Consider the following 27,145-nt stretch of genomic DNA (forward strand, 5'->3'; position numbering starts at 1 on the left):
AAGTTTCACGCAGTCTCTCCGAAGTCTGGTGAGCAGATGTGGCAAGAGGGAGGGAGGAATTTGTGGTCCAGAAGTGTTCCTGGCCTGTCTCCTGGGCGTAAACTGCACGGAGTTTGGATTTTATTCCAATCCCAGGTCCATTCAGTCCCTGCCCTCTACACAGAATGCGATTTCTGTTTTGATTTGGGGCGATTTAAATTTTCCTTCTGCAGCAAGAAGGATTGATTTGGAGTGACCCTACTTCTATTGTGCGATATCCTTGAGTGCTTTTAACCCTCAATATATTTTAAAATCGCATTGTTTTGAATCTGGGCTCTCCTCCGTGGTAGAGAACCCATGATTGGCCACAGGTGGTCATGTGACAAACTTGCCTTAAAGGAGAAGCCCCTAATTTCTCTCAACTTCTGTCGGTCTTGGATTTTTTTTTCCTGCCTTATTCGATCCTCTCCCCAACTTCAAGAAAAGAAAGGATTTTTTCCTCCCTCCTCTGACTTCTTGGATCCTCTCCTCCCCTTCAAGAAAACAAAGAAAGAGTCTCCATTTGCCTCCCCCCCCTCTTCTGAGCCTCCCTAACCATGTGCAGAACAATTTTCTGTTTCAATGGGGAGGGAGGGAGAGGAAGACCCGAGTTCAAATCGATCTGAATTCAACAGGATTGACAATGGAATAAACAGACTCTGCCCTCATCTCAACAGAAGACTTGACTTGAGGCACAATCCACTAGAGATTTCTCCTGTGCAAGTCCACTGAAGACAGCAGGCACCCCAAAGCCTCAGAACGCCCCCCTCCTCAATTTCCCAATGAAATCCCACTGGATGCTATATTACAGGGGTCTTCAACCCCCGGTCTGCTGCCTGGTACCAGGCCGCTAAGGCCATGGTACCGGGCCACCAGTGGCCGGGCCTGCCTTCCCCCCCCCCGCAGCGAGAGGGGGGGAAGAGGCAGGCGCGGCCGCTGACACGCCAGTGACGCAAACGCGCACGCGCGGAGCCGCCGCACATGCGTGTTTGCGCCCCCTGCTGGCGAAAACGCGCATGCGCGTGCGTGTTTACATGCAGCTGCTGTGGCCGGGCCGCCGGCTCTCTCCCACCCTCAGAGGCGGTCCCCGACTACAAGAAGGTTGGGGACCGCTACTATATTATCTTTATACGTCTTGCGATGTTGCACACGAACATCACAGACAAACAAAATCAGAGTCCAGCAGCCCCTTTAAGACCAACCAAGATTTATTCAAGGCGTGAGCTTTCGAGTGCTTGCACTTTGAATAAATCTTGGTTGGTCTTAACGGTGGCACTGGACTCTGATTTTATTGTGCTGCTTCAGACCAACACGGCGACCCGTTTGAATCTATCATAGACAAAAGTTACTATTATTGTTACTATTATCAAATCTACGCTCCGGCCACGCTGCCCGTGGGACACCACCTCTCCCCTCTCATCCGTAGTCCGGAACCAGTAATTCCTTTCCCATGCTCCTGGAGCCGAGCCCTCTCGGCAAGCGCACGGCGACCTCCCGGTGACCCCAGATCTCAAAAAACGGCGGTTGTGATCAATACAACCTTCGTTCTCTCGCCGCGTTGTGGATTTGCAACCAAGGCGAATCCATGCTATCGAACCGCAAGGAAAGACAGGAGGTAAAAGAAGCAAGCAAGCAAATAAACAAATAGTCCCGACAAGGTAAGCAAACTCCCATCTTCGCCTCTGTTTGGCCTTCCGAGAAATTAGTCGGACGTACCTGGTTCGTGCCCCCAGAAGTCTTCTCGGATTCGTTTAACCTAAAGAGGAAGAAGAATACGAATTGGAGCGATTTTGCTCTCGCAGTCACCGGTTGCCACCGTGTAAAAATCCTGGCACGGCTTCCTTGCTAGGCTTTGCCAAGGGCCTAGTCTGCACACGATAGATAATGCACTTTCAGTGCACTTTAGAAGTAGACTTTCCTGTTCTGCACAGGAACAACCAGCTGCCAAAGCACCTTGAAAGTGCATTATCTATCGTGTGCAGACTAGGCCCAGGACTCTTGGCTCTGCAAGGGGTATGTGTGATAACGGCACCAGCTTACCCTCACTACTCAGCCTGGGCTTCCCCCCCTCCCCAAGGGGGTTTCCTTTGACTCTCCGTTCTAAGTAACCATACAAGCTTCAGATCCCTCAACATATGGCCGAGCTATGCAGCAGAACTGGGTGGACCAGACAGGCCGCAACCTGCGAACGTGGGCTTCTGGGGGAAGGAGGCTACTCTGAACGAGGGATTCCAGGTTATTTATTTATTTTATCCTTCAAATCTCCATGCTGCCCTTCCACGGGGGCTCAGGGCGGCTCACAACAGAGATACTGTTTACACGGATGTGGTGTCCCTGAAATGTTGCACCGTATACTTCTGGTGTGTCCTAAGTTTGAAGTACTTCGTCGCCCGTTAGCTAAGCATCTGAAGAAATTGAAATTCAGCTGTGTTAACGAGAAAGACTGGATTAAAATGATACTAAACGTGAGGGACACGGCAACTATTATAAAAGTAGCAAAGTTTTTACTGGCAATTCTAAATGAAAATCTTTTACGATAGATTTTACATCTGAAACTGTTTGAAATTGTCATTTTATGCTTTGCAGTTTTATGCCAATAAAGGTACTCTGATTCTGATTCTGATTCTATTAAAGATTAAAACCGATCTACTTTAAAGCCCAGGTGCCCTCCTCTCCAAGGGGAGAGGGAGGGAAGGAAGTTCTGAAGTGATATTAAATACATGGTATCCGGATGTTAATGTCTATACCGGGCTTTCTCGTTCAGGGTTTTGTGAAGGCCTGGGGGTTTCTTGATGGCCCTGGAAGGGTTTCCCAAGTGGGTGGGAGTGAATTAATTTTAATATGTTTTTTAAATTTGTGAGCACATGTCTGGTTTGGGGGAAGGGACAGGAAGATTCGGGTTTGAACGTTCAGCAGAGGCACTCTTCCAGGAATGTGCTATGTGTTCCAAGGTTCGTTGACAGCTGGGCTTTTAACATGATAATATTAATGGGCTTTTAATATGATAACATGACTTGTCAGATTGCTGTTGACAGGGTGAGTATCTATCAGGGGTGGCCAAACCTTGGCTCTCCAGATGTCCATGGACTACAAGTCCTATGAGCCCCTGCCAATGGCAGGGGCTCATGGGACTTGTGGTCCATGGACATCTGAAGAGACACGGTTTGGCCACCCTTGGTCTATGGACATTATGGCGACAAGGGGAATTCGTAACCCTTTCCTTTTGGACGTTTTGCCACTGAAGGTCACCGCCAGAAGCTGTTTTTGCACTCTATTTTTTTGGAGGGGGGGGAAAGGTGGTGATTTTTTGTGGGAAATGCCTCCAGGGAGTAAATTCTCCCTCACAACAGCCTTACCCTTTAAAGCAGGGGTAGTCAAACTGCGGCCCTCCAGATGTCCATGGACTACAATTCCCAGAAGCCCCTGCCAGCATTTGCTGGCAGGGACTCCTGGGAATTGTAGTCCATGGACATCTGGAGGGCTGCAGTTTGACTACCCCTGCTTTAAAGGCTACTCCCAACAGGAGTCAAAGAATCCCAAAAATTAATAATGCCCTGTTCTGCGCTCAGTCCCACCTACCTCGCAAAGCTGTCGTGGGCATTACTGACCACCTCTGTTGGAACAGCCGAATAAAAATGCCAAAACATTTTGGGGGGCGGGTGACCCCTTTGAAAGACACAGCTTCATACATACAGCTGAACTCTCCAGTCTCCTCGAAACATGGGGCTAAAAGCAAAACCTCCATGTTCAGAGGCAGTCTACCTCTGACTCTCAATCGTTGGGCGGCAATATGAGGGAGGCCCCCAGCTTACAGGCTTCCCAGAGGCATCTGCGGTGAGCTGCCGTTGGAATCCAGAGCGTTGCTCTGGAGGAATCTTTGGTCTGATCCAACCGGGTTTTCCTTCTCCGCTGATGTTTTCTTTTGTTTTTTTAATGCACGAATGAATGAAGTGAGAGGTCTTTGCTGGAGATGCCAGCCTTAATAGATCAATTGGTGCAATTAACCGCCGAGACCTTTAATTGCATATTTGAAAGCAAAGGTGCACGTCTTTTCCGGAGAAGACGCCCGTGGCGTGTGAGAAGGGAGAAGCTAAAAAACCCCACCACCTTTGTTTAAGGCCTTGCTTAATGTAACCCTCTCCACCCAGGCCACGCTGGTGCCTCGTTACTCGGGCTCTGCTGACATCCGTACAAGCTGGGCTTATCGTTCTGTGCGGCCTCTATTAACGAGCCGACGTTTCACATCACTGCGGAATGAACGCTGGCGGGTCACGAGGCAGAACCGCAGCAGTCTCCGCTCTAGCTGTCTCTTCCTGCCAGAAAACCCCCAATTAAATTCACACACCTGAGTGAGTCAGGAGAACATGTTTCCCACACCTCTGCGATTCCTTCTTCCAGAACTGGGGGGCTCACCTCTGCCTCCCCTTGAGTCACTGGAACAGATTTGGTTTGCTCCAAAGGGCCCATATGCAGCCAGTGCTGAAGCAGCCGCATTGGCTACTGGTTGTGGCCCGGGTCAGGTTCAAAGTCTTGGTGTTGACCTTGAAGGCCCTTCGTGGTCTGGGACTCACATACTTGAGGGACCTCTTAATTGTCTCAATCAGGGCTTTACGCTCTGCAGACACCAACCTACTGACCATACCTGGTCCTAGCAGGGCTCATCTGGCCTCAACCAGGGCCAGGGCCTTTTCGGTCCTGGCCCCTACCTGGTGGAATGAGCTCCCGGAGGAGCTGCAGGCCCTTGGAGAGCTTTCTGCTTTCTGGAGGGCCTGCAAAACTGAGTTCTTCAACCAGGTTTATGGTAGGGAATAGCCACTGTTAAGGGTCTCCTCCTGTTTGGAGCAATTTACATCTGCTCCGAACATTTGGCCTCCTGTCGCCTCTGTAGCTATGTAAAGCAGGGGTAGTCAACCTGTGGTCCTCCAGATGTCCACGGACTACAATTCCCATGAGCCCCTGCCAGCAAAGCAAAGCTGGCAGGGGCTCATGGGAATTGTAGTCCGTGGACATCTGGAGGACCACAGGTTGATTACCCCTGATGTAAAGGATATGATTTTTCACCATGTGAATTTTTAAATTTTTTAATGTTGAGGATTTTTAATGGGGGCTAATGGGTTTCATCCATTTTACTGTATGTTGAATTTTCGTTGACTTTCTAAATTAATGGTGAGCTTGTATAATTGATGCTTTATAATGGCTTTGCAGTTTGTCGTTCCGGATTTTGTTTGCATTGGTTTTATTTCTATAATCTCCGAAAATAAAACTAAAAAAGAAGAGAGAGTACTCCCCCCTACTCTATTTTCACTTTGCCGGCATATTGAATGGTGTGAGTGGGAAAGGAGTTTTTTTTGGGGGGGGGGTCACCAGTGGGAAGTCGCCCCCCACAGCGAGAGATCCAGGAATGCTACCTAGAGAACAAAAGGTCTCTAGAGAACAAAAAGTCATTTGCTGACTTGCATTATTGTCAAGAAAGCATTCACACCCTCCAAACATCCAAACTCCCCTCTCTCACACACATACACAGTTTCCTTCAATAAATAAAGCAACATCATGGGCTTACCTGACAGATGTCGAACCTTTACCTACAGAGAAAAGAAACAAGCATCATTTAGGAGGGTGTTTCCCTGGACATCTATCCACTCCTGCTTTGCTACAGACCCAGATTCTGCTGATAATTGGAGGTGAGAAGAGAGACTATTGTTGTGGTTGAATAGGGCCCCCCCTGCTTAATTTCCACCTAAGCCTTGGCCTGCGTAATTCCAATTCCATCTACCTTTGGCCCACTCTATGTTGTACGGTTGACCTCCTGCCCAGGAGATTTTAACGGTCGGAGCAAATGGAAACAGTTTTACTAGTTTAATTTTTAGACCTAATTGTTTTTATTGTATGAGATGGTTCTCCCTCACTGAAAGCCACCCTGAGACCTTCTGGAGAGGAACAGCATAGAAAGCCAATCAATCAATCAATCAACCAACCAACCAACCAACCAACCAACCAACCAACCAACCAACCAACCAACCAACCAACCAACCAACCAACCAACCAACCAACCAACCAACCAACCAACCTCTATGGATAGAAGCAGATTCCACCATAGAGTTTTGCCCAAAAGCCAGAGTGCTGCCCTCCCAGATGTCTCCAACAAGCTGATGTCACTTCCAGGTGATGTCAGCACCTTGCATCTCTCCCAGAAGGCAACCCTGCCCACCCGATGCCAGCAGCGCTGCAGGGTCAACCCTATCCATGCCCTGATATCCCCCAGTTCCCTTAACTCGCCACCTGCTTTTGAACCAATCCTTCTACCTCCAGTGACACTGAGCCATTTCACGCTGCCTCTGAGCAGATGCCGGGGTGCCCATCAGCCGAGCAAGAGAATGAGCTGCCTTTCCTTTTCTTTAGGAGTCGGGCAAAGGCCTCTCTGAAACCCCCTGACATCTCATGGGTTCATTTATTACCATTTCCGAACCAGTGATATTCCGCAGTTGCCGTATCTCAATTTTATTCTAACACTGATGGATGTTTTTGTTGATCACAAGGACATCTCGGCCACAATGCTTATTAGAAACCGTCAGTGTTGATTCCCCGGGGAAATGAGCGATGGTTGTGATCACCTCTACACAGGCAGACGAAGGCTCAGTTCACACACCCTGAAGACTGCACTTGGTTATTTGTGGTGGCTATCAAGTTCACAAGCTGGTGGGGAATGATCTGGGGGCACTAATTATCCACGGGCTTTTCTCAGAGGGTCTACATAGAATCCTAGAGTGGGAAGGGGCCATGCAGGCCATGCTCAGTGCAGGATCAGCCTCAAGCATCCAGGAGAAGGATCTGTCCAGCCGCTGCTTGAAGACTGCCAGTGAGGGGGAGCTCCCCACCTCCTTAGGAAGACCATCTCACTGCTGAACTACTCTGACTGCGAAACATTTTTCCTGATGCCTAGCCAATATCGTTCTACATGTAGTTTAACGCCATTATTGTGGGTCCTATCCTCAGCTGCCAAAGGGCATCCCCCCCCTCCTCCAAAGGACTATCTTCCAAATACTGTCCCCTCTCAGCCTCCTCTTCTCCAGGCTGGACATTCCCATGTCCCTCAGCCTCTCCTCCCAGGGCTTGATCCGCAGGCTGTTTATCACCCTCATCATTCTCCTCTGCCCCCTCTCCATTTTGTCCACGTCCCTTTTGAAGTGAAGCCTCCAGAACTTCACACAGGACTCCAGGTGCGGCCTGACCAATGCCGTATACAGCAGGGGTAGTCAACCTGTGGTCCTCCAGATGTCCATGGACTACAATTCCCATGAGCCCCTGCCAGCGTTAGCTGGCAGGGGCTCATGGGAATTGTAGTCCATGGACATCTGGAGGACCACAGGTTGACTACCCCTGGTATACAGCACAGGGACTATGACAGTTGTGTCAGGGCTTTTTTCCTGGTCGCTGTCCTGAATGAGAACCGCACAACAGCAATTCCTTCATACCTTTCCTCTGTTTGGCCCAGACGAAGTAGAAGGCAGCCGCCAGCAAGACCAGGACGAGCACGCAGATCAGCAGGAGAATGTACGAGATTGGCGCATTATCCGAAAAGAAATTCCCTGTTGCGGGTTAGAGAAAACGTGAAAGTCGCACCTTCTGTTCAACTGGAGTCACATTGGTCACCACTTGCATGCGGAAGAGTCTGGATTCAAACCTCTGGCAACGACATCGGGTTCCCAAATCCTTTAGACCAGCCAGCAGGGAATGGACAGGCACTTACCTGAAGCGGATAAGAAGCAGGAAGTAAACACAATGTTGCTATGTCACCCGGAAGTGATGTACGCGTGTTAGGGACACTCTGGTTTATGGGCAAAACCTCTATGGTAGAATCAGCTTCTTACCATAGAGTTCCGCCCAAAAGCCAGAGCATCGCCCCTCCGAACATCACTTCCATATGACGTAGCAATGTTGCATTTACTTTCTGCTTCTTGTTTGTTTTGAGGGGGTCATTTCCCCCAGTCCCTAAGACCTTTCTTAGCCTGTGACCTTAGGGAGCCATATATCTTTGGAGTCGACCAGGCAGGGCAGCACAGATGAATTTTCTAACAGGGCGGTTTCATTACATTTATCTCCTCAAAACAGTCAGGATACTCCGTGAACGGAAACGAGGATATAACAAGAAACAGATTTCCATAAAAATACATATAATGATGTTTAGCACAAGATAGAGAATGTCCATTTGTCAAGAGGGAACGCAAGGCTCCAAGAGGAAGCAGGCTAAAAAAGCAAGACATGCTAGCTGAACTATCTAATGCTGTGAGAGGTTGCATTAGACGGCACATTGTTTCAGTCACAAAGTTCCAGGCCTTAGCCGATGCGTTCTCTACAGCAGGGGTAGTCAACCTGTGGTCCTCCAGATGTCCATGGACTACAATTCCCATGCATTTGCTGGCAGGGGCTCATGGGAATTGTAGTCCATGGACATCTGGAGGACCACAGGTTGACTACCCCTGCTCTACAGTACTGTCCATTGGCAGATAGGCAGGTTGCCAGCTTGACTCCAAATACCTAGGCCAGTTAGAGCTTTTGGGACACCTGGGTCAGGTGATGGCAATTAACCAATCAGAAAACCTCCTGGCTAGAATCTTCTAGGAACAGGGCGTAGCCAACCTGTGGACCTCCAGATATGTGCATTTGCTGGCAGGGGCTCGTGGGAATTGTAGTCCATGGACATCTGGAGGACCACAGGTTGACCACCCCTGGTCTAGAAGATGCCCTCACCACTCTCGACGTTCCCCCTCCCACTGCATGGGTCACCATTTCTCACGCAGAGCCAGTCAGCTCCTTCCACACTTTGGCCTTGGAAGATGATGAGAGGCCTGTGGCTGCAGTGTCCAATTATTGTACCTTATATTTTTATTCCCATTTTAATGGGGCTTTTAACTGGACATCGGTAACCCACCACGAGCCAGCTCGGGAGTGGTGGGTAACATATTAAACAACAACAACAACTAGAAACACCTGTCAGAGGGAATCCGGTAGTTACCACACCTGCTGACTACATTCCCCTCAGGTGGAGAAGAATCAGGAGGGCTTGGCCTCATTCCTCCTTTCCATGAATACGTGAAGCTGCCTGATACAAAGTCTATCTGTCCTGAGGCCAGCATAGCCCCCTCAGACTGGCACCAGCTCTCCAGGGTGCCAGGTGTGGTTTTTTTTGCATCCTACACTATCTGGTACTTGTAACTGGAGATTATGGGGATTGAACCTGGGACTGTCTGCCTGAAAATCAGAACTCTTCCACTGAGCCAGAGCCCTTCCCCAAAAAGAACTCTCCAGGGTCTCAGGCAGAGGTCTCTACCATCACCTCCTAGAATCATAGAGTTGGAAGGGACCTATTGGGTCATCTAGTCCAACCCCCTGCACTATGCAGGACACTCACATACCTATCGCTCATCCACTGTCACCTGCCACCCCCTTGAGCCTTCACAGAATTAGCCTCTGTGTCAGATGGCTATCCAGCCTCTGCTTAAAAATTTCCAAAGAATCCTGCTTGGCCCCTTTAACTAGAGATGCCGGGGATTGAACTGGAGAACTTCTGAATGCAAAGCAGAGACTTTCCCACTGAGCCACAACCTCCACCGCACAACTCTCCAGCATCTAAGGCTGAGGTCTTCCACATTACCTCCTGCTGGGACCTTCTGTTTGGAGGCACCGGGGATTGGCACCTTCTGCATGCCAAGCAGTGGTTCTTCCACTCAGACATAGCTCCTTCCCACAACTCTCCAAGGTCTCAAGTTGGGGTCTTTCCCATAGTGCCTGATCCTTTCACTGGAGATGGTGGGGACTGAACGTGGGACCTTCTGCATGCCAAGCAGACACTCTTCCCCTGACCCACAGCCCCTCCCCTAAAGACATGGGAGGGAAGGAAACCAAAATCCAGCACCCCCTACTTGGTGTAGTGCTTAAGAGTGGTGGCTCCTAATCTGCTGAGGCGGGTTTGATTTCCCGCTCCTCCACATGCAGCCAGCTGGGTGACCTTGGGCGAGTCACAGTCCTGATACTTCTGTTCTCACAGAGCAGTAATATCAAGTTTCTCTCAGCCCCACCTTCCTCAAAGGGTGTCTGTTGTGGGGAGAGGAACGGAAGGTGATTGTAAGCCGTTTTGGCGACTCCTTCGGGTACAGAAAAAGTGGGGTACAATAGCCAACTCTTCTTTCTTCTCCTTCTCCCCAACTGGTGTTTTTTAACCAAATTACACGTCTGGAGTTTCCAGGCAGAAACGCATCCAGATGCTGCCCTTAATTTAATCCCCTTTTTGAAAAGAGCAATAAACTCTTTACAGTCTCATTAAAAGCCGTGTTCTTAGAAAACGGATTGCACAAACGGAAAGCAGTTCTCGCCAAACCGGGATCTCGTCTCCTCCCCATCCCCGTCTAACCCTCATGCGAAAACCCTTTAAGCGCCGTAATTACATCAGTCCTTTATGAACCAGCTTCACCGCCCTGCAGACGGCTGTCACCCCAGGCCAAGTGAAGGAGAGCAAGGCAGATTTATCTCCCGGAACACCTGTCCCCGTCTTGATCCGAGGAGGGGATTCCTACTGATTCCGAGACATGTTGGTTGCCCCCAGGATATACTTTGTTAAAATGGAGACGCAATTAAGGCTGAATAAAAGTATTCTATAGCAATCTGTTCAAACCGAAGGGTGTCGAAAACCTGTCCCAGTGACTCTGGTTTTTAAAAAATGAAAACCAGAGGGGTACTCCCATATTTCCAGAAGCCCTCAAGGCGGAGAATTACCTGCAATAGAATCACAGAATCAGAGTTGGAAGGGGCCATACAGGCCATCTAGTCCATCCCCCTGCTCTACGCAGGATCAGCCCTAAGCATCCTAAAGCATCTAAGAATAATTTCCATTCTTAAATATAACATGTGTTGCAGAAGTTGCAGATAAAAGGAATATCATCCAGCCCTTTTGGAACAATGGAGCAAAGTCCTCGACGCCCCCCTTGCTTCTGGTATCCCTCTTTTCTAAGTCAAATTATGTCTACAGTGTTTTTTATTTTAAAGAGCTACGGTTGAATCTGGAGTTCTGTCTCTCTCTTGCTTGTGTGTGTGCGTGTGTTGGTCCACTTGCTTCAAGCGTATGGTTACTCCATGAACAAATGACCCCCAATGTCCTATTGTTAACAGCCCAGTTCAAGCCTTGGATGGAGTCAATCCATCTGAGGAAAGGTCTTTTCCTCTTTTCCTTCTGCCTTCAACTCTTCCTAGCATGATGAAGGGAAGGAGAGAGAGGAGCTGTTTTGTTATGTCCCACGTTTCACTACCTGAAGGAGTCACGGAATCATAGAGTTGGAGGGGAACTAGAGGCCATCTAGTCCGACCCCATGCTCAATGCACGATCAGTCTAAAGCATCCTTGACGAGTATCAGTCCAGCTTCTCCTTGCAGACTGCCAGTGAGGGGGAGCTCCCCACTTCCTTAGGCAGCCTATTCCACTGCTGAACTACTCTGACTGTGAATCCACCCCTGTTTATATCTAGCCAGTACTGTTCTACATGTAGTTCAAAGCCATTCCTGCAGGTCCTCTCCTCTACTGCCAACAGAAACTGCTCCCTGCTCTCTCCTGACAGCCTTTCTGATACTTCAAGAGAGCCATCCTGTCCTCTCTCCGCCTCCTCTTCTCCAGGCTGAACATTCCCAAGTCCCTCAACCTATCTTCATAGGCCCCTTGGCCCCAGATCCTCCCCGTCACTCTCCTCTAAACCCTCTCAGTTTTGCCCACGTCCTTTTTGGAGTGAGGCCTCCAGAACTGTACATGAGACTCCAGGCTGGTCTGACCCCTGCGGTATATGGCGGGACTGTGACATCTTGCAGTTTTAACTTGATGCTTCTTTTGCCTGGAGATCCACCATTATTCCGGGCGATCCTGGCAGCTCTACCCCTATGATATTCCCTGGTCCTGCCACACAGACTGTTTGAGTTGCCCACCCCGGATTCAGAAGAAGAAAAGGAGGTCTGGGCATTTGCAGAATGCTTAGCTTTCCTCACCGGGTCATGACTACCAACTTGAGGTTTGGGAGAAAGGGTTTCTGAGAAACTGCCTTTCTAAAAGACACCTCTCCTTCACTCCGCTCTCTGGGTACGAAATGGAGTTTGTGCAGAAAAGATGCACGCCACCCTTCCCGAGTCAACAGGCCCGAGGCTGCAACAGAAGACAGATATGGAATTCGCTCCACGTCGATTTACTTTGCAGTGTTTTCATCTTCCGCCCACCGGGAGACGCTGAACGGAGGCCACATGTTGCTTTGGCTGCAGGAGGGAATCACTGAGGGGAAGCCAAAGGAAGCCCAAGCGTTTGCCTGCTGGCAGAAGAGGACAGACGGATCCCCCAAGAGGGCTTCAGAGTTTTGGGGCCAGCACTGAGAAGGCCCTCTTCTGGGTTGCCTCCTGACTAATCTCAGAAGCTGGGGGCACCAAACGGAGGGCCTCCAAATATTCCCTGAGTGGTTGGGGAGGTTCTCCAGGGGTGCTTTAGCTAGGGTGGGTCCATTTATGGGTACCCAGGGTTGTGGCAGGTACGTTCATGGCTGCAACCTTGTGGTTTGCAGGCACTTCATGGATAGTATGTTGAGCATCCCATACAAATGGAATTTTCCCCTCCTTGAATGTGCAAATATGTGCCTGTCCACCTGCCTGCCTGTCCATATATCCATCTATCCCTCTGTCCATCTCTGTGTCCATTTGTCTACTTATCTACCCACCTGCCTGCCTGTCTCTCTCATCTGCCTGTTTATCTGCCATCTATCTAACGCAGCCTTTCTCAGCTTTCCTACCCCTGAGAAACCCCTGAAATCTTCAGGCTTCAAGAAACACCAGAAGTGGTGCGATTGTGCAGAACATGGTTGGGCAGCAGAGCTGTGGCCACGCCCACCTGGGGCCCCTCCCCTTCAGGCCCATCGTTGGCTACTTGGGGAGGGGAGGGTGGGTCAACGTGACCATATAGGATGGTATCATCTGATAAATGTTTAACAAATTTTAAAAATATGTTAAAAATTAATTGCCTCCCGCCCATTCAGGAAAGCCTTCCAGGGCTGTGAAGAAACCCTGGTTGAGAAACTCGGGTCTAATGTCTGTCTACTTACCTGCCTGCCTGCCTCCCTCCACTACCTGTCTTTCCCCCCCCCCTCCCTGGTATATGAACCGGTATATCTTCCCAGTATGCTTAAATTTCATAAAGTTGGCCACAAGGTTTTTACTAAAGGATATGGAACTTTATACCTGGAGATGGCAAACCTGTCAAGACATATTACTTTCCTGTGTTATTACTTATGATCTGTCTCTGGAAGTGAAAATCTCATTGTAAGAAGCTGCTGGGCTCTCGGATATGCTTGGGGCAGGCAGGGACACCAGTCAGAGATCTGTGCAAACCTCCCCCCCCCGCCCCCCCACCCATCATCCTAATTTTATTGCTTCTCTTTTTGGGCCTGTCACTTCCGCATGATCTTAACGATTCCTCAAAAATTGGCTCATAGGGATATTCTCTTTCATGGAGCCGGAATATCGACTTTTGAAAGAGCAAAGGCACGTTACAATCTGTAGGCTTCCCATATGGTACCGTCTGAAATGCGTCTGTGTCTTTTTAATAGCCTTAATATCCGGGTCCTTTATGGAAGTTGCGTTTAATTGCACGATTTCAGTACAGGAGCCAAACAAAAGAAGTGAACATTCCCAGCCACAAACGGACCATCGATACCCCCCCGCAGTTTTGCAGCAGATCGTGAATAAGGATTGTTTACAGGAAAAACACCATCTTATAGAAGACCCCGATATACAAATTTACTACTTCTGGCACCCTGAGAGAGCGTGTACGCTCTCTGCTTTGCCAAGAAAACACACGGAAAGAAAAATAATTACCGCACAAAGCCTGCTCAGAAATGCACACGATCGTGTCTTTTCGTTGACGTTCCCTAAACAGTTTCCAATATCTTTCTGTGGGATGCCAGAATACGAGGAGCGCCCGTTCAAAGCATCTACCAAGGCTGCATCTGTGGCTGTTTCCAAATCTCCTATTTGATTTCTGGAATCTTTCACGACTTTCCTTGTCAGGAATGAAATGTCCAGAAATGCACTAAGGAATAGGTTCAAGGATGCACCCACGGAGGCATGAAACGACCTTCATATTGAAGGAGACCAAGGTCAATCAAGGTCAGTATTGTCTGCCGGTGACTCTCCAGCATGTCAGAGGGAGGTCTTTCCCATCACCTCCTACCTGATCTTTTAAACTGGAGATGCTGGGGATTGAACCTGGGACCTTCTGCATGCTAAGCGGGTGCCCTTCCACTGGGCCACGGCCTCTCTCCGTGGCTTTTGAGGGTCTAGGGAATAGATTTTCCCCATCACCGAGTCCTTTTAACTGGAGACATCGGGAATTAAGCCAGGGACTTTCTGCACCCCAAGCAGACGCTCTTCCACTGAGCCACACGACCTCTCTCCGTGGCTCTCCAGGGTCTCAGTCAGAGGCCCTTCCCATCCCCTCCTGCCTGATCTTTTAGCTGGAGACGTCAGGGGTGGAAGCGGGAGCCTTTGGCCTGATTGTGTTAAACGGTGACATGTCTATTTCGACAGCTTGCCCTGACGTCGAAATTTCGCCCAGCAAAGGTTTTCTCGACATGCACCGGGAGTGCCGGTCCCTGCCCCAGTCTTTTTCTACGGGCTCAGCTCAGCCTCCGTTTCCGTCAAGGGCCTTTCGGGATCAGGGCCTGAGCTAGAAATCCATCCCCATAATGCACTGCAGAAGGAGGGAGGGGAAAGAACTGCGCGGCATCCCTGAGAACGGCCCGAAGGAATGAGGCACGCTTTCAAATCTGCAGAAGCAGAGTGGCCTCTGTCATGAGGGACGGGGAGGCAGTGGCCCCGGGTACCCGATTTGAGGGACAAGACGAAATTGCTCATGCCAGGCGTGGCCAAACTGTGGCTCTCCAGATAGCCACGGATTAAATTTCCCATGAGCCTCTGCTGGCAGGGGCTCGTGGGAATTGTAGTCCATGGACGACTGGAGGGCCGCAGTTTGGCCATGCCTGGCCTATCCCCTCCCCCTGCCCTGGCCTTTCCGAAATCCTGGGCTTTCCATTTACACGGCTCTGCTGGAGCAACTATCCCTCATTCCCCTTTCTCTTGTGAGACTGCAGAGGCCCATGAGGGCTTCCCAAATTCTCATGAGATGCCCAACAGGTTTGGCTAGGAAGGGCTGTTAGTAATATATAATGTAATTTTGAATCCAACTCTCTGCTCCCAGGACAAGATAGCTACCAGCTCAGCTTCTACCCGTAGTAATTTTTCACACTACTATGGAGACAGATGAGGCCAGCAGTAAATGCTGGGGTGGAAGCCGTGGATCCCTGGCATTGACCGTTTTATTTCTCCTATGTTTTCGTGAACTACAACTGAATTTGAAGGGTCTGATTGGCTGGTTTAGCAAAGAAATATCATATGTCTGCATTTGGATGCTGTGACACAGTTTACTAATGTAACAGAATGAAGTTTTACTTATATATCCCCACTGTCTTGATGGTCAGTTCATAGTCTGAGGAAGAGTGCTTGCACTCGAAAGCTCACACCTTGGATAATTTTCGTTGGTCTTAAAGGTCCCCCTGGACTTTGTATTGTTTTATTCAGGCAAGGCAAGAAATCAGCACCAACAGACAGGCCATGTCAAAGACAAGGGACAAAGGAGAACCTGGCTGGCTGTACCTTTGGACATTGCACCCTCCTTAGCCCAAGTGCAGGCGGGAAGCCCACCTTCCCACAGAAAAGACATTTGATCTCATAGGGTGGCAAAATAGGGGACAGATCGCCTCTCTCACACCCGGGTGCGAGATCTGCAGCAGGACGGTGATGCGTCCCCAAGGGGAACCCAGCTAAGAGACCACAGAGGCTCTCTGAAGCGTAAAGCAAAGATGGAGGGCTGCTGCAAGAGGCTCCTGTAAGGCCAGTCCAAGTCCAGGACGGGAGAAACGTCCAAGCTGGCATGGGCCAGGCGGACCTCATGACACGAGGATCTGCCCTTCATTACTGAAGTGAAGCTGTGGCGGCCATTTTGTGGCTGGCTCCGTCTCCTGCAGCAGCCATTTTGTTGGCGCACTCATTAGGACTTGTCAGAATTGCCAATGTGCTTGCAGGCTCAAAAAGGCCAGAGAACCCTGCCCTATAGGGTCTATAGTTTCAAGACATCCACCATAAACAGAAGAAGGAGCATGATGGCCGATGAATAATTGGATGAACTGACCTTTATTAGGTGAGAAGTTGTCCACCTTTCCTTCTCTGAAGACTTTCAGTGTCACGTTGACATGATCCGAAGTCTGGGAACTGTGCACGGCGTAGCAGGTAAACACGGAGTGGTTCCTCGGCTCTGTCGCATTCACCTCCAGGGTGCTCTTCAGGGAGAATGTCCCGTCCCATTCCTGGGTCACGGGCTCAGGGGTTCCCGGATCCGTCTCACTGCCGTTCTCCCTCCACACCAGACTGGTGTCGTTGGGATAAAAGCCTTTTGCACTGCAGGTGATCGTCACCAGCTGGTTCACGAGGGCGTTGACAAGGTGGCTGGGCTCCATCGAGATCTTGGGGGTGACTGGGGGAAGGGAATCAGAGAACACCAGTATCAAGAAAATGAAACTTCTGTTTTGGGGAGACTTCAAAGGATAACATTTAGGAGGAGACCTCCATGGAGGAACATGGGGATCAAAATTTAGATCAATGTTTTATTTTTTCCCCTGCCCTTGGGCTTCCTTGAGGTAAGTTACTCTGGCAGCAGCCATTTTGAGGCTGGCTCCTCCTCCTGCAGCAGCCATTTTGAGGCTGGCTCCTCCTCATGTAGCAGCCATTTTGTTGTTTGCCGATGTTGTTGGGGAAAGGCACCATGCGGGGCCCCTGGCATTACACTTGCTACATGGATAAACCAGTCCTGATCCTAACAATTAGTTCTTAAATGTTTTATGCATAAACTAGATCTAAAGCCCATTTTATTTTAAAATAAAATGGGTGCTAGCCCCCCCCCCCGGTGAAGCCTTTGCGGGGTGAAGCTTTCCCGGAGCCTCCCAGAGGATGCTGCAGCTGGTTTTATTTGATGCCTGGTCCTTGATCAAGGCATTGGTAGGCATGTGTGCGCTGATTTTATTGGACTGAATTGGAATCACACAGAGCTGGAAGAGACCCCAAACAGCCATCCAGTCCAGCCCCCACCTTCTCAGAGGGGCTATAGGACTCAATTTTTGTTGTGCTACTTCAGACCAACATGGCTACCTTCTTGAATCAACCCTCCTGACAGGTGTTCCTCCAATCGCCTCCTAAAACCCTCCAGTGAAGGAGACACTACCGCCCTCAAAGGCAACAAACAGCCCTCCCCATCAGAAAATGCTTTCTAATATTTCAGCGGAGCCTCCTTTACCACAATTTGAACCCACTGCTCCTCGCCCTTGTCTCTAAAGGTGCAGTGATCCCCTTGTAGACTCAGTGAGAAATCACATAAATAAAAAATGAATAAGATGGATGTTCCACAAGGTTGGTCAGCAGGGCGTGACAGAGAGACCCCTCCCCTGCTCTCCACCATTCTCAGCTGAGCCACCTGCTGGTTCTTGTACCTCGAAGGGCATCGCCGAGTTTGAAGCTCTGCTCCAGGGGGCTGTTCAAGGTGTTGTGGTGGATCTTGCAGGTGAGCTCAGACTTCACATCCTTCTCTGTGAGGGATACCTCCACGGTGCTCACCACTTGGTACGAGGTGCTCTTCCCTGGGGGCAGAGTGAAGGTCTGGGAGGCATGGATGGTCCTCCCATCCTTTAACCAGGTGACCGTGATGTCTCGAGGGAAGAATCCATCTGAGGTGCAGTTAAAAGTCACTGAAGTCCCCAGATCAACTCTGCTTGGAGGGCCGCCGATAGAGGGTTGGGATGGGGTGGCTGAGGAAGAAAGGAAGAAATGAGTTTTGCGGGAGCATCACCCATGGATGCCACAATGCAAGCCATTGCACAGCCACAACAAGGCATTTGGAGGGGTGGGGGGAGTGTCAGCAGGTCAAAGCAACTTCTGGCCACCCACAGTATCTTCAAGGCAAGAGTCAAGCACAGGTCGTTTGCCATTGCCTGCCTGCACGACAACCCTGGAGTGCCTTGGTGGTCCCCCAACCCAAGAAGAACCAGGGCTGGCCCTGCTAAGCTTCTAAGATCGGGTGAGATCGGCCTGGCCCGGCCTACCCACAATAAGACGACTAATGAAGCCTATTTCACTGTAATGGTTGTGATTTTCCTTCTTTGTGTGACTGGACAGGAAGGAAATAGGGGAAGATGTAGGGGCTTTGTGGGGGGGGGAGGGGGAGAGTGAAAGGGAAGACGTGGACTCAGACAGAAATATAATCCAGCAAAGAAGAGTGCTTTTTATTTGGCCTCCTTTGTGGCCCTCCCAAGTGCGTGATTTGCTACGAGGGTCACCTCCACACAGGGAGGTTCAACGCCAAGGCTGGAATCAGCGCAGAGGGCGTGTGGAGAAGGTCAGGCCGATTTCTGTGACCCGAAGGCAGACACTGCAGTGTGGCGCTGTTTTTTTTCTGCAAGCAGAAAAACAGCCTCGTCTCCACGGAAGATCACACAGACATAAAAGGAGCCCGGCTAGGCCGTTTGATTCGTTCAATGGAGTGGTCAAGTAAGATCAGGAATTGGTCAAGAATATTAATGTTAGTTGGCGGGGGGGGGGGGAGGACGGAGATAAACATTCCAGTTTTGGCCTCCAAGCAAACAAACAAACAAAAAACGAGCAAAATAATTTCTGAACCATGAAACAAACTTTTATTTTATTCGTGGTAACGAATGACAACTTGCGGGACGAAATGTCTGCAAGGGGACATTTCACTGAATCTATTATTATTATTATTAGTATCATTAGTATTAGTATTATTAGTATTATTATATTATTATTATTTAATTATTAATAATTAATTACTACCACCACCACCACCACCACCACCACCACCACCACCACCACTACTACTACTACTACTACTACTACTACTACTACTACTACTTGAATTTATTGCCCGCCACTCTCGGCAGAGCTGGTTCGTGGCGGGTTACAAGAAAAAATAAAGAAATACACCCCCCTAAAAATCTCCTCCTACAATCTGACAAGAGTACAACGGCAAACCAACCCCTCCACCTACCCCTGCTGGGGACCAGGGGAAAACAACTGGCCACTATAGACAGAGCATGGTGGAGTACTTTCCCTCCTTCCTCCTCCTTTGGCTTTGACCCTCGGATCCAACCCCTGCCTCCCCTCGCCACCAAGGCTGGTATATTGATCACCGTATCAGCATCTGGGCTTCACTGCGTGGCTTTGCGTGGAATGTGGAACTCACCCCTGCAGCCCTGGGACAAACCAGATGCAGCTCCCTCCCTGGACACAGTGAAGGAGAAGCCCTTGCCCTAAGCCTTGTTGTGGAAACTGGTGCTTGGGAGACCCCCCCCCCCGCACTCTTGAGGGGCACCTCCAGGAAGCAGCAGACCCATCATTCCTGGCCTTCCCCTAGTCAAAGCAACCTGCTCGCAACTCTTGTTGCAGCGGAGAGAACCTTTGTCCCTTGAGTCCAAAATCCCCCTGTGGTTTTGTCCACTTGGTACGAGCTGTGCCTCAGAGGCGGAGCAATTGCCTCGCGTGCGGAAATGGACCGGTTCAATCCCCGGCACATGCAGAGAAGAGGGTCAGTGAGGAGATGACACAGTGGACGTCAGCCTGAGAGACTATGCCAGTCAGTGTGGACAAGACGGGTCTTGAAGGACCATCCATTTCATCTGACTCAGTGGGAAGCAGCTTTGGGTATGACTCGTGTGTTTTCCTGGTCCTAGAGACCAAAGTTTCATTGGCCTGGGGGATTTGGGATGAACATCTGCATCCAGTCGCTTCCCATTTTCTGAACAGGGAAGGGTAGGTCCCTCCTCCATTCCACCTCACCCTACAATAATGGTTGTACAGAAGGGTCTTGTGTCACCCTTTCTCCACTGGAACACCTGTGGAAGATGGAGCCACCTGCAGCGAGGTGCAAAAAAATGCTTAGAAATGCTGCTGGTAGGGCTCCCCATTTGAAATTGTATCTGACAACGAGAACGTTGACTCTTTGAGGCTTACAGTCTGGACATCTCAAGGGTCTAAGATGCTACTGGGAGGGAAGGCGCCATGATGTAGCCTGTTCTCATCAGACATTGGAAGTCCAGCAGGGGTGGTCCTTGGAAGGGAGACCCCCTAAGGAATACTCTGCAGAGGAAGGCAACGGCAGACCCCCTCAGCTTCTCACTTGCCTTCAAAGCCCCTCACTGGGGTCACCTCGAGTAGGCTGTAGCTTGGTGGCCCTTTCCCCACACAGAAGGGGGCTACTGGATATGGCTCTTGCCAGATCAGAAAGGGGAATTTCTCTTGCTTGGGGATTCTGTGTCCCTCCCTCCCCACCCCCCAAGACACACATCTTTGTAACTCTCCTTGGTTCTAAGATTGGCTCCAGGGTTTCCCAATCTGGGGTCTGTGGGAGCTCTGAATGGGTTCCGTGGCCTTTCCCCTCCTGCCTTAATGGCCTTGGCCACAAGCTAGGGAACCAGCTACTTGCATTGCTCCCCCTCTGGTTGTGTTTTCTGCGCTTGGGGTGGGTTGGAGCCTGCATGCCATTCCCACCTTAAACTACCTCCTGGCTCCCCCCCGCCCCTTCAATCCTCCTTGAGCCTGCCTGTTAACACAGGTGGTGATGACACTTCCAGTGACAGGTCACTTCCAGGGGGCGGGGCAGGAAGGCGTGACAGATGATATCACTTCCGGGGCTCCTCAAAGCCTGATAAATTATTTCGGGGGCTTCTCCGTGGTCAAAAGGCTGGACTAAGGGGCATCTGTGAAGAATTTTCCCCACGGCTGGCCACTCCGCTGATTCGTATGGGAAGAAACAGAGGGAGGGGATGGAGGAGCGGCTGCTTGGCAGGGGCAAGGAGTAAAATGTCTGGGCCCCCCTCCCATGGGGAAAAGCCTTTCTTCTCTCTCTTTGTCCCCCAATCAGAGGCTCTGAGTGCTAAACGAAAGGGCTGCACCCCAAAGGCCCCGGGGCATGTCAAGAGTTCAGATTTCTCAAAGGCCAGTCTTGAAGAGGGAAGGGGCACACCCGTTATCTGCCCTGTGTGCATTTGGTCCCAAGTGGGGTCTGGGTTGTACTCACCAGTCACCAAAACCTCAGTGCCCTTTCCCACTTTATATTCCGTTTCTGGGGATCCCGCCTTGTACTTCACGCAGTAGTAGGTCCCGGCGTCCTCGGGTAGGATACTGCGGATGCGGATGCTGTAGTCCGTATCTGACAGAGGAACGGCCCTCTCCACTCGGGGCCGAGGTGGTGATTTATCGTTGTAAACAGGAGCCTGGCCTCGGTCCGAACCTTTGAACCAGCTGACGCCCCCAGGTGGGCCGAAACCGGTCAACGTGCAGTTGAGATGGAGGGTCTCTCCTTCGGTCAGCTTCAAGGGTCCCCGGGTCTGTAGCACTGCCAGCTCCTGGGCTCTGGCACCTGCAATGAAAATGGAGGACTGGTTACCCTTTGGCTCCCTAAAATGGGCAACATCTACAAGTGTCCAGCCTCACAGAAAATGCATCCTAGAAGACAAGGAACAATACAGAAAACCAAGCAGATCTACTCTGTGGCCCCACTCACCAAACCCAGATTTAGGCACAAGACTAGAAACACCAGTTTTGTAGGAAGGCGGAGATTTCCACCTCTCAAACTATCTATGCAAACGATTATACAATTGTATTATTTTATTGTATATACCTTTGTTGTTACCCGCCCTGAGCCTTTGGGGAAGGGTGGGTTACAAATAATTTTGATTATTATTTTTATTGCCATGAAACAAAAACAGTTCATTGCAGCTTGCCTGTGCTTATGTTCCTAGCACATTGTTATCTTCCGCTGGGGAACTTGGTGCCTAGATCAGGTGTTCTCAACAGGGGTTTCGGGAAACCCTGGGGTTTCTTGAAGACCCCGGAAGTATCTCCCGAATGGGTGGGAGAGTTTTTTAACATATTGTAAAAAACATCTTAAACGTTTATCAGGTGATATGACCATACATGGTGACGTCAACCCACCCCTCCCCAATAGCCAATGATGGGCCGGGAGGGGGCAGGAAGGGGAGGGGCCCAAGGTGGGCGTGGCCACAGCTCTGCTTCCCAACCACATTCTGCCCAATTTTGCCACTTCTGGGGTTCCTTGAAGCCTGAAGGATGTTTCAGGGCTTTCTCAAGGGTAAAAAAAGACGAGAACGGCTGGCACAGATAAGCACATCATTGTCCTTCTGTGCCTCTTCTATGTCATGAGGTCTTATGCCACACAGCAATGGATCCCCCCACCCCCCCTCATTCATGGTCAGCTCTTAATTGGTGGGGATTTTTAAAGGCTGCACTCCAGTTCGGCATGCTCTGTCCTTGCAGTGCCCATGAAATGCACGGTCATGCTGATTGCTCAAGCGGTGACTCAGAGGAGACGGGGCATTGTTCTGTAAATTATGTACCCAATTAGGAAGCTCAAATCAACCTCAGCGGTCCAGAAAAGACAGCCACGAGGGAGCTGCGGCATACAGGCCACCACGTGGGGGCACCTGCTTCCTCAAAAGCTAGGGGGGCGTCCTCTGAATTATTATATATAGATATATTTAAAAAACCCAACTCCCACGCTCAAAGTGGAAAGTGTGGTTGTTGCGTTCAGCTTCCTGGTTCCGTTTCCACTCCCTCACGAACGCACCAGAGGCACGAGGATTTTGGTGTCTCCCACCCAAAAGGCAACACTCTGCTGCTTCTCTGCCTAAGCCTGGGGCAATACAATGTGAGAGAGCTGTGAAGAATTCTTGATGGGTTTTAGGGAGTGGCACACAAAGAAATAATCTTGTACCCAGTCAATCATAGAATAATAGAGTTGGAAGGGACCTCCTGGGTTATCTAGTCCAACCCCCTGCGCTGTGCAGGACACTCACAACCCTCTCGCTGATCCACTGTCACCGGCCACCCCCTTCAACCTTCACAGAACCAGCCTCTCCGTCAGATGGCTCTCCAGCCTCTGCCTAAAAATCTCCAAAGATGGAGAAACCACCACCTCCCGAGGAAGCCTGTTCCACTGAGGAACTGCTCTGACTGTCAGGAACTTCTTCCGGATGTTGAGACGGAATTTCTTTTGAATTAATTTCATCCCATTGGATCTGGTCTGTCCCTCTGGGGCGATTGTGCAGAATATGGTTGGGAAGCAGAGCTGTGGACACGCCCACCCCCTCCTTCCCATCCCCTCCAGACCAATCATTGGCCATTTTGTGTGTGTGTGTGTGTGGGGGGGGGGAAATGGATCAACATGGCCATATATGAGCATACCACTCGATAAAACAGGCTTTCTCAACCAGGGGTTCATGAAACCGTGGGATTTTTGACAGCCCGGGTGATATGACCCTATTTGGTCATGTTGACCTGCCCCTCCCTGCAAATGGCCAATGATGGTCCTGGAGGGGGTGGGAAGGGGAGGAGCCCCGGGTGGGCGTGTCCACAGCTCTGCTTCCCAACCCTAATCCGCACGATCCTGCCACTTCTGAGGTTTCTCGAAACCTGAAGGATATTTCTGGGGTTTCTCCATGAGAAAAAAGTTGAGAAAGACTGTGATGAATGTTTAACAAATTTTAAAAATATATAAATGAATGATCTAACTCCATCCCTTCAGGAAACCCTTCCAGGGCTGTCTAGAAACCCTGGTTGACGAGATCTCTCCCCAAAACAGAGGTGAAGCCGACAAGCTGAGAGAATTTATGGATTGACCGGCGAACATTACGCCTAATGTTACTGGAACCTGGTTGCTGTCCGAGCCAGACCTTAAGTCACGTCTAAAGTTTTGGTTCCACCACATCTGTATTTTTAAAAAAAACAAGTCACAAGAAGGCAGGCGATGAACAGATGAGGAAATCGGTTTCCGGGGCTATGGGCAGCTTACAAAACAACACAGAAAAAAATTGCGACATTAAAAGTTCCCCCATTACAGCTCGGAACGAAACATCTGGCCAGAGAATACCAACACAGAGAAATCTGAAATGAATGGAGCAAGTTAGTCAGCTAAAAGCAAGCGAGCGAAAGGCGATTAAAATGTCAGATCCTGGCCTGCTTCTTAGTTGGGACACCTCGGCTGGATCCCCGATCTCCTCTTAGCTGTTTCAAAAGGCATCCCCTTGAAAGTCTAAGCCAGGGGTAGTCAAACTGCGGCCCTCCAGATGTCCATGGACCACAATCCCCAGAAGCCCCTGCCAGCGAATGCTGGCAGGGGCTTCTGGGAATTGTAGACCATGGACATCTGGAGGGCCTCAGTTTGACTACCCCTGGTCTAAGCACAATGTTGATCCCCCTGGGATACGTTTTCCGAGAGCGCATATGCCCTGCCGTGTCCAGCGCATATTCCAGCACCGATGCGGGATTCATAAAACATTTACATACCCCCCCCCCCCCCAGCTCTGAGGCATGCATAATACAATCATATCCCTGCTTCAAGGGGGTACTTCATGAAAAGCATAAATAGGAACCAGGTCAAGCTAACGGGCTACTCTTCCATACCATCTGTGATCAATCGACGCAGGTTTACGTCCAGTCAGGGTAGCCAGGTCAGCCCCTGGCTGTTGGCAGAGTTTAAATATGGAAAGGAGCAGAGTGCATGCCGCTGAAAGGATAAATAGCTAAAATGAGCACGGAAACAGCTTTGTAAAGAAGAGAGGAGAGGGAGAGTTCTAACAGTCTAACCGACTCACTGTGTGCAAGCAGGGAGAAAGTGTGCTCCAAGGAGCAGGAAGTCTCCCCCCTGAGCCAATCGGGACACTCGAAAAGATTGTTTGAAAAAAAAACATCAGGAAAAAAAACCATCCTAATCTAAATATGCTAAATACCCTCTCCGGCGATGTCTCCCTGTACGGTCGTCTTCATATGCTGTTGAATCAGATCTTGCTGATTCCAGCATCCTCTCCCCATTCTCAGTTTTGTGTGTGCTTACTGGGAAGCCTCTTGTGGCGCAGAGTGGTAAGGCAGCAGACATGCAGTCTGAAAGCTCTGCCCATGAGGCTGGGAGTTCGATCCCAGCAGCCGGCTCAAGGTTGACTCAGCCTTCCATCCTTCCGAGGTCAGTAAAATGAGTACCCAGCTTGCTTGCTGGGGGGTAAACGGTACTGACTGGGGAAGGCACTGGCAAACCACCCCGTATTGAGTCTGCCATGAAAACGCTAGAGGGCATCACCCCAAGGGTCAGACATCAGTGCTTGCACAGGGGATACCTCTACCTTTACCTACTGGGAAGCAGAGGGTATTTTTATTCTTGGTTTTCTTTGTGGAATTGTATTTGTGGCTTTAACAATGCGTAGCTTTGTCCTGCCTCGGGTTGTACATCTGAGGCCATTTCCACACTAGGAGACATACCTTGTTTTAGCCTTGTTTTGGATTTATTTTGGATGCTGAAAAGGCCCTCTGTCTTGTTGCCAGCTGCCCTGCCCCTGCTTGAGGGGCATGGAAAGTCAGGTTCATGGGGAAGACCTTAACCGTTGGGCTGGACACTCCAAGAGGAGGTGACTCCCAGCCATTTTGAGCTTTAAAGAAGCAGCAATCCAAATTGTGATTAGGACTAGCCCTATGGTGCAGGTTTTTTCATCCTCATGGGAGCCAGCCTTTGGCTGACATTAGAAACAGGGCTATAGCCAGCGACCCGCGTGAAGTCAAGGTTAGAGCGTTGGACTAGGATCTGGGAGGCCCAGGTTCGAATTTTGACTCTACCATGGAAGCTTGCTGAGTGAGCTTGGGCTGGATGCACACGCCCAGCTGTGGGAAGGATGAAGCAGAGAAGAGACGAATACCGTACACTTCTGCGGGAGAACGGCAGGGTACGAGGGAAGTAAATACATCACTGCAAATGTAATGATGCCTGACAGATGGCTATAATCAGTCCAGAAGTGGCATTCAGAGCCCAGAAGCCTGAAATCTCTCCCCCCCCCCTTCCCATGCCAGAACATGAATTAAAAGTTTGCCTGTCAAAATATGCAACCGAGATATTTCTTTGACAGTCGCTTCTGATTGTTACATATAGGTTCTCCTCCCGCCCCCCCCATCAGTAGCTTTTACATTGTTTTCAATCAACTATAATGGAAATTTGCATACACACATTCCGCAATGATCCGTCTTTGTATACTGAAAGGCCTGCCTTATTTATTTTTCCTGTGCTTGATTCCCGCCCCCACCCCCCACAGCCCCCCTGAGGGTTTCAAGCACTCCCAAAAATGGAGAATGAAAAATGCTCCTCCAACGAGGGATGCAAATTGTTCTGGGCGCATTGTTTTGTGCAAAACTTTCGAGCCCCTTAATTGCAGGTAAATGTACAATTTGACTGTCTAACACTTGGAGGCATTCTGTTTTCTCACTGGGTAATAGATGTTCATATGCCACAATTAGCCCCCTTTAAAAATACATCTTTTTAAATAGGGTCATGTGATGTTTTTTGCTAATGCACCACATTATCCTCACCTTCCCGAGATGAAGGCGCTCTGGAAAGCAAGCACGGTGGCTTGAAGATTTATGCCGGGGCTGAGCAATTAGCCCCCCTCCCCTTGGATTTGGGCTGGATTCACATCTATGAACTTTGCGTCTAACTCTGAATGGAAGAGCCCTGCCCCCTTGGAATCCTTCCCCGACCCGGGGAACATTTACAAAAGCCAATGGATGCTTTTGTTGGGGGGGGGGGGGGTCACATGAGGTGAGCAAATTTCACACACTGTGAATTTAGGCAAATTTAAACGGGTTGTCGCACTAGTTGGTCCATAGCGGTCGAAAAGAGACAGAATCCAGGAGCTAGAGTCTAACAGAACTTGCAGCAAGGAAGGAGGTTTGGTGAGTCCCTGCTCACTTCTCCAGATACCGAAGAGCAAGAGTTCAGGAGCAACTTGAAGACTAACCAAATTTGTGGCTGGGGAGGAGCTTTGGTGAGTCCCTGCTCACTTCTCCATTTACCAAAGAGGAAGAGTTCAGGAGCACCTTAAAGACTAACCAAATTTGTGGCTGGGGAGGAGCTTTGGTGAGTCCCTGCTCATTTACCAAAG

General features: G+C 50.0%; 2 protein-coding genes across 6 annotated transcripts in view; both read right to left on the reverse strand.

The window, feature by feature from the left end:
- FNDC11 (fibronectin type III domain containing 11) overlaps positions 1–27,145 on the reverse strand; it is a 417,259-nt gene that overhangs the window by 154,201 nt on the left and 235,913 nt on the right. The gene's annotated exons all lie outside the window — the stretch shown is intronic.
- The window catches only part of LOC143836547 (tyrosine-protein phosphatase non-receptor type substrate 1-like), a 175,984-nt gene that overhangs the window by 9,570 nt on the left and 139,269 nt on the right, over positions 1–27,145 (reverse strand). For all 5 annotated transcript variants that reach the window (XM_077335968.1, XM_077335966.1, XM_077335969.1 and 2 more), the window contains exons 3-8: positions 21,226–21,567; positions 17,630–17,944; positions 16,279–16,620; positions 7,491–7,604; positions 5,579–5,600; positions 1,735–1,774 (exon numbers count right to left, since the gene is read on the reverse strand). In XM_077335968.1, the coding sequence (XP_077192083.1) occupies positions 1,735–1,774; positions 5,579–5,600; positions 7,491–7,604; positions 16,279–16,620; positions 17,630–17,944; positions 21,226–21,567 (1,175 nt within the window). The remainder of the gene's footprint in view (positions 1–1,734; positions 1,775–5,578; positions 5,601–7,490; positions 7,605–16,278; positions 16,621–17,629; positions 17,945–21,225; positions 21,568–27,145) is intronic.

This window comes from Paroedura picta, chromosome 4, assembly GCF_049243985.1.
Source record: "Paroedura picta isolate Pp20150507F chromosome 4, Ppicta_v3.0, whole genome shotgun sequence".
Classification (NCBI taxonomy): Eukaryota; Metazoa; Chordata; class Lepidosauria; order Squamata; family Gekkonidae; genus Paroedura; species Paroedura picta.